Raw genomic sequence first — 15,761 nt, forward strand, 5'->3', positions numbered from 1 at the left:
AGTAGAGTATGAGCAAAGGCTAATAAATGTAATTCGTGAAGAATTGAGCTCATGGATTGGGTGGTTTGGTTCGTTTCAATACCGCCGACTAGTCTAACTTTGAATGATGACCGTAAAATGTTGTATGACTTTCAAACATGTCATTTGATGATACAGAGGAGAGGTGAAGGTTACATAACTGCTTTTCTTGTTTGTTTATGGGAAAGATAGAGGAAAGAGGGGAGTTTACTAATTAATTAAGCTATAATTGTAAGTTTCGTGCGAAGATAATTGAACTTAAAATTATAGTAAAAGTGATACTTTTAGGGTATATAGATTTTCACCCACCATTTTTAGACTCTTGCCTAATTTTTGTAATGGTCATTGAAGTGAATAAATAAAACAAAAACAATGAAAAGATCAATGAGAGGTATAAAAGAAAAAGGAAAATAATGTGTGTTTATCATTTCTTGATTTTTATTACATTATAAAGATTTTTGTTATTCATAAACAAAGATGCAACGACATTCAATATGTAATGTTTATACATGCTGTGTTGCTTGTGTGTATTGCGCGTTAGTGGGAGATTACCAAAAGTTTAGAAGAAGAGAGGCTACCCTGTCTTAGGGTCAAGGTATATCACAAGCCTCTTTGTGGGCTACAGAGGGGGGCTCAATCCTTTTTTTATTGTTTTTACAGAAAACCCACCAAGTGAGATTGCTTGTAGCGAGACTCGAACCTATATCTTAGTTTATTAAAAAGAACGATTTTTACCAACTCAATTAACTCTTATTGCCAAGAAAATAGAAATTCAAAGTAACAACTGAGCCTTGTATATTTAATTGGGCTTCAAAGGAGACGTGAGGCCACAACCAAGAATGCTAAAGGGGTAAAAGTACATGTTGTTGGTAAATCATTGAGCTGAATTTGGATTGGTTTATCGCAACATTGTTCGGATACTTTTGGTGAGGATTATGAGATCTGTAAATTATGTCTGTTTATTATACATTGTGCGGTCAGTTTTTGTTAAGTACTGTTTGGGTTTAATTTTACATAAAAATATTTAAAATAATTTATAACCGCACGATGTACGATGAACGGACATGATTGATGGATTCTCAGAATCCTCCCAAAGAGGACCCGGATTCCTCCTTTTGCATTCACGTTTTAATTTTCGCTCTTGTATATAAAAATCAGAGTAATTAAAGATATACATCGTATTGTAAAATAAAACTTTGTATACACATTTCTTCGTTTTTTTTTTGGTAAACGATAAATTTTACTACGCTAGAGATGAAACCCAACCAAGCCCCAGAAAAAAAACAAAAAAAAAAAGAATAAAAGAAAAAGTAGACTTCGTCGTCCTTAATCAAACATCACAAAGATCAAATCCGCAGCCATTCCCTCCCACAGGCAACAATGCTGAGATCGACACATAAAAAGAAGGTGGTGGTGTGAACACCCGAGCTAAAACTCTATACACTTTCTGATAAAGCCGTGAAACACGGAGGAACGAAATGGTTGCAGATCAAAGCAATTGAGAAATCAAGAGTGAAAATGGTTTGACTAGAGGCATGGAGGTGGAAATACAGCGGGTAAAAAGAAGAAAGGCGATATCAGAAATGAAAACATTTCTTCATATTTTAGTGAGTATCCATTTTCACTATTTTTATTTTTTTGTAAAATCATTTTCACTATTTAGGAAAAGGACACTGATAAAGTATAATCTTGAAGAAAGGCTGGCTGCACTGGAAAAAAAAAAAAAAAAAAAAAAAAAAAGCAAAGAAGCACATGGAACAATTCAATAAAAAGCAGAATCCAACACTGATAAAAGCAGATTATATAAGAACAAAAGAGATCAAAGTGCCAGGGAGACAAAATCACGGTTCTTTTTTCCTCCCTTTTTTTGTGTTGTCTCGTTCTTAATCTTCTTTTCGAAAAGTGCATTTCCAGCCAAAGTTTCAGACATTTTACATGTCAATTCAGATTCCAGCACCAGTAGATGGAAAGAAACTTACAAGTGAACGAGAATATTCAGTAGGGCTGCCGCACTAAGGCCGTACGTACAAAAGGTAAGGTTCAAGAACAATGGGTGCGACAAAATACATGGGGACGGCTGGTTTTGTGTGAGGGCGAACGAGGCAAATAGTATGTGCCCGATGTTTTTCTCCACCACCAATAGAGTGAGAGAAACTTAATCACCTACAAATGAGATATAAATGTAACTGTAACAGTATTCTAAACCAATATAGAGTGTCATGTTTTAACTTTTTCATATGTTAATGCTTGATCCGCTTCATACGCCGCTATCGTGGCACAATTATGCTTTTTAGCATAACCCTCCCTATGCAAGGGGTTGAATGAAACAATTACGTGAAGAAAATATTTCATTGAGAACATGAATAATGTCACAAGAAAAATGCTACATTCCTTTTTTCTCATCCCATCAAAATTCATCAGAAAAATTCAAAATCTAAGTATGGACCCGACGATCGATTCGATTCGGTAGCCACCTTGTTGTTTTGAGGCACCGCGGACTTGGATGTGTGACTTAGGGTCGCAAGATCAAACGGTTTTGGAATCTCCGGTGGGCGAGTGCCGCGGATGAGAGCCCAATTTACGCTTGCAAAGAAGGGGTGCTGTTTAATTTCTGTGGCACCACGTTTAAATCCCAGTCTCTTTTGAGGGTTCTTCACAAGTAAGCCCCGGATCAAATCCTTTGCAGCGAAACTAACGTTGGATCCATCCGGAAACTTGAGAGACTGACCGACCACGTTGAACAATGTCTCCCGGTTTCCATTCCCTTTGAATGGCGTCTTCCCATGCAGCAGCTCGTACAAGAAGATACCGAAAGTCCACCAATCAACCGCGCTACCATGACCGTCACCTCTGATTATTTCTGGAGCTAAATACTCGTGTGTCCCAACGAATGACATAGAGCGCGCACTCGTTGGCTCAGCAATAAGTACAGGCAACGAATCCGAATTTCCAAAACCTACTCTTTCGGTTTTCTCCTTGGTTGATTTGGAGCTAAGAAACCGAGGCTTAAAGCAAGAGGGTTGCAAACAAGCCGGCTGAACACAAACCGGCAATTTGCACGAGGGATCAATGCATGCTGGCTGAATGCAGTATGCAGATATTCTGCAAGATGGATCGTCGCTGGACTGAACGAGAGTCGGACTCACGTAACATCTCAATGATAAATCGAAGTCGGAAAGCATGATATGGCCGTCCTCCCTCACTAGTACGTTTTCGGGTTTTAAGTCCCTGTACACCACGCCCATCATGTGGAGATACTCGAGGGCAAGAAGCACTTCTGAAGCATAAAACCTGCAAAACAAAATGCAATTTGATTTGATCAAATGTTTTTACTGTTTGATCGAGAAGTTAGCACCAAAATTAACCGAAATTGGTTATCAAATCATTGGTGGTGGTAGATAATCTTTCAAGCATTACACTGAAAGAGATTTACATAAACCGGATATTTCACTATAAATGTAACCAATACACACTAACATGTAAGAACATTAAAACACATGACATTGGTCACGGCTACGTGGCTATCGAGCCAACGGTTTCGGGATCTAGGTCCAAGCACATAAAAGGGTGTTGTGGCTATGAACATAAAAAAGATTTTTGAAAAGTGAAACAACTCGTAAGCTTGCTATACCCATAAAAGCTTCAAAAGTCAATGAATTTCTAAACATTTTGATTGCAAAACCATTTGGAAGGACAGAGCTTTTTCCCAGTGTCAAGAGTACAAGAGTTAAACTAAAAATAAATCACTTTTAAGTATAATAGTTTTTTTTGTCTGAAAAGGGACTAACGGTGGTTTCGCTACCGTAGTCTATCTTTTCCAAGGTCAAAAGGCTCTTAGAGACTAGCATTCCAGCCTTCTACTAACCTGACCACCAAGCTTCTTTCTTCTGATCATCATCGTGACAATCACACATAAATGGAATTGAATTCAGAACATGTTGAGTGGAGTATTGGTTTGAAATTAGTCCTCAACATCTAGGCCAACACATGGTTAGTTTGATATTGATGTGCTGAGAAAATAACCACTTTATTTGTTGCGTAGGATTGAAAATATTTTTGGTCTAAATCATGTTAATAAATTAGCTGTGAAAAAAAAAACCAGTTAAGCCTAATCAAAATTTAAAATTTTTTATTTTAATCACAAAAAAATTAAAATACCAAACAGGCGTTAAGAATTTTTCATTTACAAGACGATATTATAAACCATTATAATTTACAGAAAAAATAAACGTGTAACGACGAAAACACTGTCTTGACCAAAAAATTACAACGTCCTTAATATCATCAGACCTACATAATATGTTGCAAATTATGGGACAACAAGATAAACACACACCGAGAGAACGTACAAGGACAAAAGGGTAAATATCAACAGCAATCGACACTAACCTCGCTGCTTGTTCTGTAAAATGCTTCCCGGGCTGGCGCTGCCGCAGCGTATGCAGATCGCCGCCGCAGCAAAACTCCATTAACAAGCAAGAAAACTTCTCTGTCTCGAAATTCGAATAGAGGGTCGGAAGAAACGGGTGGTCCAGCAACCCCAATATGTCTCTTTCCGTCTGAGCTCTGATCAGCTTCTTCCTTCCCGCCAACATTCCTCTGTCCATTACTTTCATGGCGAAGAAGCAACCCATCCCTCTCAGCTCCGCCAAGTAGACGCTTCCGATGTCGCCGCAGCCGAGCTTCTTCAGCAGGTGGAAATGGCCGAGTCCCAAGTCTCCGTCTTTGGATTTCACTGATTGTATCGCGTCCCACCGCGCGTCGTTGCCTTTGTGCGGCTTCGACGGGCAGAAACTCCGGAAGCTGCTCTCGTTCGGGTCGGACCGGTTGGAATTTCCCAAGTGGGTTAAGCTGCTTTTGTAACTTTCGTCTTCGCAATCGGCATTTTCGGCGTTCTTGTTTGCTTCCGGAGTGCCATTACTACTGACCTTGGTGCTGTCGGACCCAGAAACGGTGCTACTACACATGCTGATGCTGAAGCTGTTTTTGAAGCTGAGATCTTGGAGGCTGCTGACGACGGATTCGCCGTCGTGGGATTCGGCGGAATGGGGCGGTTTGTCCATGGTTGAGACGTTGCGGATGAGGTGTTCGATGAAATGGCAGAGAGAAAAAACTGGGGTTAAAAATGGGGGTTGGTGGTGGGGTGGGGGATGGATGGGGGTGTGACCGAGGTGGTCAAAGGGAGGACGAGAGAGATGCGGGCGCGAAGAAGGGAGCTGAGCGTAGGGACCCAAAAGAGAGTGTATAAAAACGGTATTCAAATTTGAAATCAGAGTGTGAGTGTGGGAAGAACGGGGTGAGATAACCAATGTCCATTTTCTTACTCTCTGCCCCAGACAATGTTACAGCTTAGAGACAAAACACAACACAGAGGGAGAGAGAGAGAGGGAGAGAGAAGGAAACAGAGAATCCCTGTTTACGAGGACGACAAAAGCCTCTCAGATTTTTCTAATGAAACCAAAAGTGCAAATGTATATTTTACACCTCCTCAGCCAATACCGTTATGGCCTTCCCCCTCTGGTTTGAGTGTACGGTGCCATGTGATAAACCCACATCAGGTCTCAAGTTTGGGTCGGTAGGGTGTTCGTGATTAACTTGAAATATCGTCGTGGTGACATTCTGGTGTATAGAAATTTATCTCGTGTCGGATTATGAACAGTTTCAGTGTACTGTATCCAGAATTGAGTAGATGGTGAATAGCAGATTTGCAAAGTGCAATTGATGCAGAGGATGCAGTGTGGATACCATTGGATATTCTTGACAGCTAAATGTGGCAGGAGAAGGAGAAGGTAAGGTAAACCACCCTGGACAATAATGACTTTTCCATGTATGTGAAAAGATTTTACTAAAAAGAGGCAATTTTTTATTTTTTAAATTTGTAAAACACATTTGCAGAGACCAGAATAAGAAAGGAACTCATTATTTATTAATTTGTTCTAAAAAGGGCAAGAAATATCACCATTGTTATAACAAATAGGGTGGTGTTATTCACACACTCATTTTTACCTCTTACACACCACTCTTAATTTTCGGCTACGAATCAAATGAATTGATCGAAGAATGAAGATTAGCAAGAAATATGTAAGAAGTAAAAATAAGTGTGTAAATAGCACTACTATAACAAATATTATTTGGACTTTGGAAAGAATAAACAATGCACAAAAACTGAGAGGGTCAGGTCAGAATCCTGGGGTTGAATTTCTTGGTTACCACATTAATTGCACTGATGATTATCTGAGAGTTTTTGTATTATTTCAATTTTGAAAAGAAAATAAGTTTATATTTCACAAATCAGTCATCATCATTGTGCAACTGTTGTAAAGCTTTTGCCTTTCTCCTTTCTAAATAAAGCAAAGAAACTAAAGTGAAATTGGGTGTATATTTTTTTTTATCTATCTTTCTTTTTATGTGTCGTATCACATAAATAGAGATATAGGAAGAACAAAGACAAAGTGATATACATTGGGGTGTATATTTTTTTGTGCCTATCTTGCTCCTCATGTGCCGTATCACATGAAGAGAGATATAGGAGGAACAGAGACAATGTGATATACACTTGATTGTACCTAGAAATTTTTGCTTTGAAATGAAAGAACTTATGGTGCAACGGATGTATATCATCGTATGACTATCTCTTTCATTTGATGATAAACACAAAATATACAACTGGATTCACCGAATAATTTACCCTTTCAAAGAGTGACCTTAAAGTTGGCACTACTGACAATTACCGCTCATCCGATGTTTTACATGTGACCTATATTTGGTGATTTTTCTCTGCAAAAGTAATTAGGCATCGTATTGATTCTCATCATTTGTCAACAGAGGTCAATGTCCAAATGACAATTTAAGAACGTTGCTTAAAGGGCAACATTACTATAATCTTGTATTAATTATCTACAAAGATTGTCCCACATCAAACCTTGAAGTGCAATCCAAGAAGAAGCACCATTTAACTTTACCTATATATGTAGCTCCTAAGCAACATTGCATTCCACCTGAATATATGCATCCAAACCATGAAGTCGCCTGACTTTGTTGCTGCTTTCTTTCTGTTCCTAGTGTGGACTTTCATCTTTTTTGGTAATTTCATAGAAACAAACATGTTCGTTTAACAGTTTTGTTTGTCAGGGTAGTGATTTTCACACTCCCGTTTCTCTCGTTATGTACTCCTCCCTAAGGGAAACAATGTTGGTGGGGGGGGGGGGGGATGGAATGCGAAAATCGGTTTCCTTTGTTAAAGTAGATTCATATTTTTCAGTGTCTAAACTGTTCTTGAACTTTATTGTTACTAGTTTTGAATCAATATGTTATATTGCAGGTCATGGAACGGCACAGACAGTTGCGTTTTACATACACAACAAGTGCCCCTTCAACATATGGCCAGCAACTGCCCCCAACGCCGGAAAGGCCGTGATAGCTGATGGTGGCTTCTACCTCCCCGCTGGCAAGACTCAGCGCGTTACTGCCCCGTGGTCATGGAGCGGTCGGATTTGGGCCCGAACAGGATGCGACTTTGCTTCCAAGGGGAAGCCTGCTTGCGAAACAGGAGATTGTGACGGACGATTAGCATGCAATGGGCTAATAGGCAATCCACCAGTGACACTAGTGCAAGTTTCGGTTCAAGGCGACAAAGGCAAGCTGAATTTCTACGATGTGAGCGCGGTTGATGGATACAATCTTCCGGTCACAGTCTTATCAAACCCACTAAAATCCAATTGCACCATCGGAGGGTGTTTGAAAGATTTGAAAACTCGGTGCCCCAAAGAGCTTAAGGTTTTAAACAAGAAAGGGGAAGTTGTGGCGTGCAAAAGCGCCTGCTTGGCGTTTAATACGGATGCGTATTGTTGCCGGAAAGAGTATGGAACCCCAGAAAAATGCAAGCCGAGTGTGTACTCAAAGTTATTCAAAGATGCTTGCCCTTCGTATTACAGCTATGCTTATGATACACCACCTCCATTGGTGATCTGCAAGGCAAGTAAGTATGTGATCACATTTTGTCCTGCAGGGTGGGGTGCTGCTGGGTATACCTCCATGTAGGTTAAAGACTAGTTTGCCCCATGTTGTGGTACTTTGAAATTTGGGTGTAAAGGCTAATGTACAATTGATAATCAACACCACAAATAATGTCGTTGGAGATTTAACTGTTACATTTATTTTCGTTGGACGCTCAATTTCTCCAAATTTTAAAGGGAAAAGATCTAGGAGTAGTTTGACAACCGTCCGAACTGTTCAACTTGGTCAACCCAAACCAATTTGAGCAATTTGATTCAAATTTTACATTAAAGCAATGAAATCTTATACGAACAAACTACTCAAAATTGACTATTTGGAACTGGCTTAAACCGCACTAGACTGTCAATTTTACTTTTATTATTTTCTTAACGCTGACATTGGGTCGGTGTGGAAATTCTTCCTCACCCTTTTTTCTCACAAGCTTAATTAGTTAAATCTCAACCATTCCCGCTTAAAAAAAAGTATGAATGAGCAAGGCTCTGAGTCAATATGGGATTTGAGGGGGTTTAACCGAACCAAACCGGATTGCTCCCGGCCCACCTCTAGGTTAAACTAGCCCAAAAGATAAGTTTTTGGGTTTCATTTGTGGACCTTATACTATGTAGTATAGAGACAGGCCGTTACATTATGAATAATACGTATTAAGTGAATACAAGGCCCATTTATGTCTCACGGCCCATATCAAAATTTAGGGTTTTTACATCTCAGCCGTCACCTTATAAATATTCTCTCCTGGAGTTTCAAACCGTCGTCTTCTTCCTCTTCTTATCACTCTAGGGTTTCTCTTCAACCTCTGGGCGCGCACACACGCACACACACTCCCTCCGCCGCCCCCAACCCTTCCTCCGCCGCTCCATCTCTTTACGTCCCGATTTTAGTTTTGTGATGTGGAAATTACGAATCAGGTGATGAAGAAAATACTGCAACAATATGATGGATACGCTCCATTTTCCATGATTCCTAGTATTTAAGTCTCTGATGATTTCTTTCCACTCTTCCATTTTTTTTATTTCATGAATTTCACAAATTTAAAACCTAATTATTTTGCAAAATTAATTTTTCAATTGTGATATGATGAGGAACTTATTGGTCCGTGTTTCTGATTTAACCGTGACCGACAACCCTTAACCATCTCTGATCGCTCTTCCAATTTTACCAATTTCAATTTGTCGTTAAAAATATCCGAAAGTTTTCCAATGTTCTTCATTTTTTTTTAAATTTTATTTTCTGCTGTGATGATTTCTGAATTAATTCACATGTCAGACTTCAGAGATTTGTTTTTTCTTTTATTTTTTTTAAATCAATGAGAATGAAAATTGAAATTATCTGGGCAGATCGGATTCACAAAAAAAAATTGTTAATTTTTGTTTTTTGCATTTGTGTTGTGAATTTTTAAATCATAATTTGTATGTATAAATATAAAATTATCGATGATGACAAAATCGAAGGCTTGTTTCTCAAGAACATTCGCAGTGGCCGCCTAAGAGCTTTCGCCTTTCGCCGGGCTTGAGAGCTTATGCTGCTTTTATCCTTCCTTGGATGTCTGAGATTTACTTCCTTGCCATTTGTTTTTATTCTGTTTGATAACGATTTCGTTTTCGTTTTTTATCGTGCCAAATTTGTGAATTTTGACGTTGGCGTTTGCCGTCGGACTTATCATATTCTCCCAATTTCTCTTAGGCAATGCCCTTTTAACATTATAGCCTTATAAGAAATTATATTTTAATAAACAATATTAAGGTATATTTTATATCATTTTCACCAAAAGATCATAGGTCAAATGATTACATATAATCATTTGATAAAAAAAACATCTCCACCGAGGAGTCAAAGGATCAAATGCCAAATATAATTTATTATTTTAATTAAATTAATATGATTAATTAAATTAAATTATTATATTAAAATAAGATTTTTAAACATATTTTGAGTGCTGTTTATTGCCAAATGAATAAGCTTTTGGATTTCTTTTTATATAACCTCAATAATATTTTTGATAGGATTTTGAATGACACGTGTTGCTAACTTAAATAACTCTCCAGATTTTTTATCTTTATGTAATTTTAATAATTTTTCGAATAGAATTTTAAGTGACGTGTTGCTAAAGTGAGTAACTCTCTAGATTTCTTATCATTATTAAGCTTAATAATTTTTCCGATAGGATTTCGAGTGCCATGTGTTGAGATGTAATTGGTTGTGCAAATTTTAGATAAGATTCTTATCTACGTGGCACTTATTATCTTCAACTTTCAATGTTGTAGGAATGATGTAATGTATTTATAGGAAAAAATTAGAAATTTTCTTTTTAAATTTGTTCAAAAAAAATACTTCAAATTCCAACTGTAACATGATGGCAGCATGACGTTAGCTAGCCATTTGCATTCAAATGGACTGAGCTGGAGGGCTGACAAAATGTCAATCTTGACATTCTGGAGCTAGAGGGCTAGTTGGCTGGCTGGAAATGGCTAGCACACTGGCCTGATTTGGGAGTTTAGGCCGGATGGGGCCCATAAGCCCTTAGTTGTAGACGATTTTCGTGTCATTTCAAGCTATTTTTAACTCTATAACTTTTTGGTCAGGTCGGTTGGAGATGACCTTATAAATACATTTGGGTAATGCACAAATTTCTCTCATGAATATATTTGACAAAATTAAGAATATTAAATTCGTATCAAAATTTTTTAAAACAAAATATATAAAAGGAATTGTTATTGGCACTTCAAAAATCTCATTCTACACTTTCTATATTTGGAATGAAAAATACATTTGTGAGAAGTGTAGAATAAGATTTTTGAAGTGTCAATAATATTTTCCTATATAAAATATACTAATATAAAAACAAAAATGCCACGGTTCTTTAACAATTTAATATCTTAGTTTAAAAATAAAAATGATATGAAATATATTTTAAAAAAAATTGAGTGTTGAAGTGTGTTGTGGAGAACGGAGAATAATTTATATTGTGTTGGTCATGCCGACGTATACTGATCGGTGACAGATACTAATAGAAAACGTCAATTTGATTCGTGTGAACCAGTGAAGGTGAATCGGCAAAGAAAAAGAATAGTGGCGTGGCTCACGAGATTGCGTCGTGTGATTTTACGGAGATGTGTGATGTTGTATGGATCGATAGGCCCCTATCTTTGTTGGTCTTTGTGTTGAATAATGACGGACTTCCTTGTCCTCATTAAGTTGGGCGTGGTAGTGCTAGGGGTGACGCCTCTACTAGGTGGAGGGGTCCTTGTGTTTTATCCCTTGTCACTACTTGTTTATTGTATTGGTGCTTGCCTCTTTGTAGGCCTTTTATGAAATGGGTTTTGGGCGTTCAAAAAAAGAAAAAGAATAGTGGAGGTGATTGATGTGACAATCCAAATTTCTAATTATTACACACTCACAAATTTTTTGATATTCTATGTTTACTATTAATTAGCATGTAAAATTTTAATAATTATATTGGTCCATTTTGATTGAGGTAAATTAATAAAGTGTTTATATAAAATTATATTATTTTTAAAGATGTGTGTTTAATTGAGATTTTGAAGAATTTTGATGAATTAAAATTTATGAATTTTAAAGTAAGATGGAAAAGATAGTTAACCAATTTAATTTTTGACAGCTTGTTCTAAAAGGTAATGAAATAGGAAAAGGCATCCTTTCTAGATTCTTTCTTCTTAATCCACCAAATCAGTGGATCCATACTGTTGAAATTTGATCCAAACAAACAGGTGCCTACTTTAAAAGTTATAATAACTTTAGCTTTTAGATCAAATTTCAATGGTATGAATCTATTGATTTGGTGGATTAGGAGGAAGGGATCTAAAAATTATCCCTTTTCATGAAATAGCTTTGTAAGCTAAATTAGGGATGCCGTTACCAATTGGTAGGGCAGGTGAGATTCCTCATGTTAGGTGGGAATTAAAAAGAACAATGAATGAAATTGTTCTGTGTGGAAGTACTTGTTTAGAATATTTTTAAAATGATTGAAAATAATTTTTTGTAAAAATGTGTTTGGAGTTAATTTTTGATAAAAACGTGAGTAAATCATTCTCTCATGAAGCATTTCAAGTATTTTGGGAATAAAAAAAACATTTTGTCTAACAACATTTTCAATAATTTTAAAAGCACTTCCAAACAAATGCTTGTTTAGAGTATTTTTAAAATGACTGAAAATAATTTGTTGTAAAATATTTTTGGAATTAATTCTTGATAAAAACACAAGTAAATCATTCTTCCCGAAAGCACTTCAAGTGCTTTGAGAATCAAAAAACATTTTGTCTAACAATATTTTTTTCAATAATTTTACAAGTACCTCCAAACAAGTAATCATCAAATGCTCCTCACGCTCAAAGACCTAAAACAATTCCTTGAAAATTGAGAAGTAAATGTTATCGTATACAAAAATATTTCAGTAACCAAACTAATTTTACTTCAATTCATGATCGTAAGTAAATAATTTAACGAGAAAACCGCTTTCTATTTCATATTGACATCAATTTCCTCATGACCTATGTTAAAGCGATACTCCACGTGTTAACAAATATTTTTTTTTCTTGGTGTTTCTTTATATTGTTGTAAAATTGACGGTGCGTGCAGCGGAATAAATAAACAAGACATAAAATTTACAAAGTTCCTCTATAATCAGTGTGACTGTAGTACGTCCTCAGGACAGTAGTGATGCTTTTATTATAATCTAAAATAATAAGATTACAAATATAACTCTATCTATTCTCTTCTCTCTTTTTCCTCTCTCTGCCATGAGCCTTCCGGCTTCTCTCTTCCATTTCTTCTATATATTTATTCTCTTCGTATCTCCTTTGATTTATAGGCAATGCAGGAGCACCAAAAGCAAACAGTGGCAGCTTCTAGTGGAAGGACATGTAAAGTGGGATGAGTGGGATGTAATGGGTTGGCCTTCCCCGAATGACTCATAATATTATAACATATATATATATATATATATATTTTTATAACATATGAAGTATTCGCTTAAATATCAATACTTAAAAAGAAAATATCTTATAGTCTCGGTCATTTCAATTCCATGTATGTGAACGTACACAATATTTTGCATTGGTCAAACTTGGTAGGCGTGGAAAAAGCTAAATTCAGATAAATCAAAGGTGGCCAAATGGAAGCTGCCAGGAAATTGAGTTGATCAGAGCGTTTAGTTAGCTGGTCACACTTCTCTCTAGACAGTCCTCTGTCTTGATCACCAAGCCAAACTTCCTCATCGTCTTCTCTATATAACTTCGCCTTCATTATCAAACCTTTATCAAAGAGATTTACAGTGTGACTGTCGTATCGTTTCGTGATTTCTTCTTGAGAATACTGCTACTGTCGGACTGTCACTTGATTTCTCCTTCACCGATGTTGAAAATGGGGGATATGTGGGGGCAGCTCGGCTCGGTGATGGCGAGCATGATGTTTGCTTATGCCATGTTCAAGCAATTCTTCCCAGACAATCTCGGCGATATCCTTGAAAAATACGGTCAGAAATTAGTAGCCTATGTCTACCCCTACATCCAAATCACCTTCGACGAATACGACAGCGACTTTTACCGGCGGAGCGAGGTCTACTCCGCCATCCAGAACTACCTCAGCACGAAATCCTCGACGCTGGCGAAGCGCCTCAAGGCTCATGAGGTTAAAGGAAGCAAGGCTTTGGTTCTAGGCATGGACGACAACGAGGAGGTCACCGACGAGTTCGAGGGTGTCAAGCTCTGGTGGGCGTCCAAGAAGAGCACGACGAAAAAGGCATCCTTTTCGTTCTTTCCCGATTACGATGAGAGGAAGATGTACAAGCTGACGTTCCACCGCCGGCATAGGGACGTTATCATGGGGTCGTATCTTGACCATGTGAGGCAGGAGGGGAAGGCGATCGCGGTTAAGAACAGGCAGCGGAAGCTCTACATTAACAACACCGGAAAGGGCACCAAATGGAGCCATGTGGTGTTTGAGCATCCGGCGACATTTGAGACATTGGCGATGGATCCGAAGGAGAAACAGTCGATAATTAACGATCTTTTGAAGTTCGGAAAGGGGAAGGACTACTATAAGAAAATCGGGAAGGCTTGGAAGAGGGGTTACCTCCTTTACGGGCCACCGGGGACAGGGAAGTCCACCATGATCTCCGCCATATCGAACTTAATGAATTATGATGTCTATGATCTAGAGCTGACCGCGGTTAAGGACAACACCGAGCTGAGAAAGCTGCTGATTGACATATCCGGTAAGGCGATTATTGTGATTGAGGACATTGATTGCTCGCTTGATCTTACCGGGCAGCGAAAGAAGAAGAAAGTAGAGGAGGCCAAAGATGGTGATGAAAAGGATCAAATTCTGAAAAAGCCGGAAGAAGAAGAGAACACAACTAGCAAGGTGACTCTTTCGGGGCTGCTGAATTTTATCGATGGCATTTGGTCTGCGTGTGGAGGGGAGAGACTGATCGTGTTTACGACTAATTATGTGGATAAACTTGATCCTGCTCTGATTAGAAGAGGAAGGATGGACAAGCACATAAAACTGTCCTACTGCTGCTACGAGGCGTTCAAAGTTCTTGCTAGGAATTATTTGGATTTGGAAACGCACGAGTTGTTTGGAACCATTGAGCGCTTGTTGGGAGAGACCGACATGACACCTGCCGATGTTGCGGAGAATTTGATGCCAAAATCTGATGTGGAGGATGCTGAGTCGTGTTTGAAGAACTTGATTGAAGCGCTCGAGGCTGCTAAGGAAGCGGCGAGAGTGAAGGCGGAGGAGGTAGCAAAACAGAAGGCGGAGGAAGAAGCGAAACAGAAGGCGGAGGAAGAAGCGAAACAGAAGGCGGAGGAAGAAGGGAAATTGAAGGCGGAGGAAGAAGAAAAGGACAAGAAAGATGAATCTACCAAAGAGGAAGTGAAATGTAATGGAACATTAGCTGAAAAGGTCGAGGAAAATGGTGTCACCCCATTAATAATCTAATCTAAACAAAAAGATTAGTAATTTGAAGTTTTTTTAATGTTTTCTATTAATTCATCATTACTTATTAAGGTTTCTTAGAAGTTCTAAGACTGTACTTATCATTTATATTTTCAATTGACGAAGTTTCATCAATTAGAGTAAGTAAATCATTATGATTAAGACAATAAAATCGGACAATTGTTCAAAAAACACAAGTATTTACGTGGTTTGGCCAAATTAATTGGAGGCTCGGATGTCAAGAGCTTGACATTCTTCATCCCCTTGTGAAGGTGAAAGAATGAAAAGTATGGAGTGACTTGCAGTGTTATTAGTCACTTACCTAATTTTTTGTTTTCCATGCACCGTGGACCAACCTGTCAAACAGAGTCAACAGTGGAACAGCAGCTCCCATCTGAAATTTCTTAAAACTAGTCTTTAAAATTAAAGAAAAAGAGATTCGAACTCGACATAATAAAACACATCTGCTCTAAGTACTTATTCACCAGCCAAAGGAATGAACCAATGCCACCTTTTTATTTTTTCCACCATTCATTAGTCATGACAAAAAAAAAAAAAACCTAAACCTTCAAAAGGTTCCGAACAAAAATATGCATCCACTCTAAGTAGTCACTATTTTGTATTACCGTTCAACTTTACAGCGCAACGGAATAGACGACGGGCGGTGACCGTTTGCGTATTCACCGGCCAACGGATGAACCAAAACCCAGGGACTTAGCGAGCCACAGGACTGGCTGTGCTACAGCCCGTCCGACATTTTTTTCTTCTTC

At 38.0% G+C, this 15,761-nt stretch overlaps 3 protein-coding genes and 3 non-coding genes across 6 annotated transcripts; 5 read left to right on the plus strand and 1 right to left on the minus strand.

Moving 5' to 3' along the window:
* Positions 1 to 2,435: 2,435 nt before the first annotated feature.
* On the minus strand, positions 2,436 to 5,807 carry LOC137739214 (serine/threonine-protein kinase D6PK-like). Its single transcript, XM_068478762.1, has 2 exons — positions 4,408 to 5,807; positions 2,436 to 3,309 (listed from the first exon to the last, which is right to left on the minus strand). Exons 1-2 carry the CDS (start codon positions 5,079 to 5,081, stop codon positions 2,436 to 2,438), a joined length of 1,548 nt encoding a protein of 515 aa, XP_068334863.1. The 5' UTR covers positions 5,082 to 5,807.
* A 1,222-nt stretch (positions 5,808 to 7,029) lies between these two features.
* LOC137739215 (thaumatin-like protein) lies at positions 7,030 to 8,155 on the plus strand. Its single transcript, XM_068478763.1, has 2 exons — positions 7,030 to 7,101; positions 7,340 to 8,155. Exons 1-2 carry the CDS (start codon positions 7,038 to 7,040, stop codon positions 8,056 to 8,058), a joined length of 783 nt encoding a protein of 260 aa, XP_068334864.1. The 5' UTR covers positions 7,030 to 7,037; the 3' UTR covers positions 8,059 to 8,155.
* A 777-nt stretch (positions 8,156 to 8,932) lies between these two features.
* On the plus strand, positions 8,933 to 9,018 carry LOC137741221 (small nucleolar RNA Z199). Its single transcript, XR_011069250.1, has one exon. It is a non-coding gene; the product is annotated as a small nucleolar RNA Z199 (small nucleolar RNA).
* A 240-nt stretch (positions 9,019 to 9,258) lies between these two features.
* LOC137741228 (small nucleolar RNA R64/Z200 family) lies at positions 9,259 to 9,371 on the plus strand. Its single transcript, XR_011069256.1, has one exon. It is a non-coding gene; the product is annotated as a small nucleolar RNA R64/Z200 family (small nucleolar RNA).
* Positions 9,372 to 9,459: 88 nt separating this feature from the next.
* Positions 9,460 to 9,585, plus strand: LOC137741198 (small nucleolar RNA SNORD14). Its single transcript, XR_011069228.1, has one exon. It is a non-coding gene; the product is annotated as a small nucleolar RNA SNORD14 (small nucleolar RNA).
* Positions 9,586 to 13,180: 3,595 nt separating this feature from the next.
* Positions 13,181 to 15,165, plus strand: LOC137739213 (AAA-ATPase At3g28580-like). Its single transcript, XM_068478761.1, has one exon. The coding sequence runs from the start codon at positions 13,402 to 13,404 to the stop codon at positions 14,992 to 14,994; it is 1,593 nt and encodes a 530-aa protein (XP_068334862.1). The 5' UTR covers positions 13,181 to 13,401; the 3' UTR covers positions 14,995 to 15,165.
* The last annotated feature ends 596 nt before the right edge of the window (positions 15,166 to 15,761 follow it).

The sequence above is a fragment of the Pyrus communis genome, chromosome 7 (genome assembly GCF_963583255.1).
Source record: "Pyrus communis chromosome 7, drPyrComm1.1, whole genome shotgun sequence".
Taxonomy (NCBI): Eukaryota; Viridiplantae; Streptophyta; class Magnoliopsida; order Rosales; family Rosaceae; genus Pyrus; species Pyrus communis.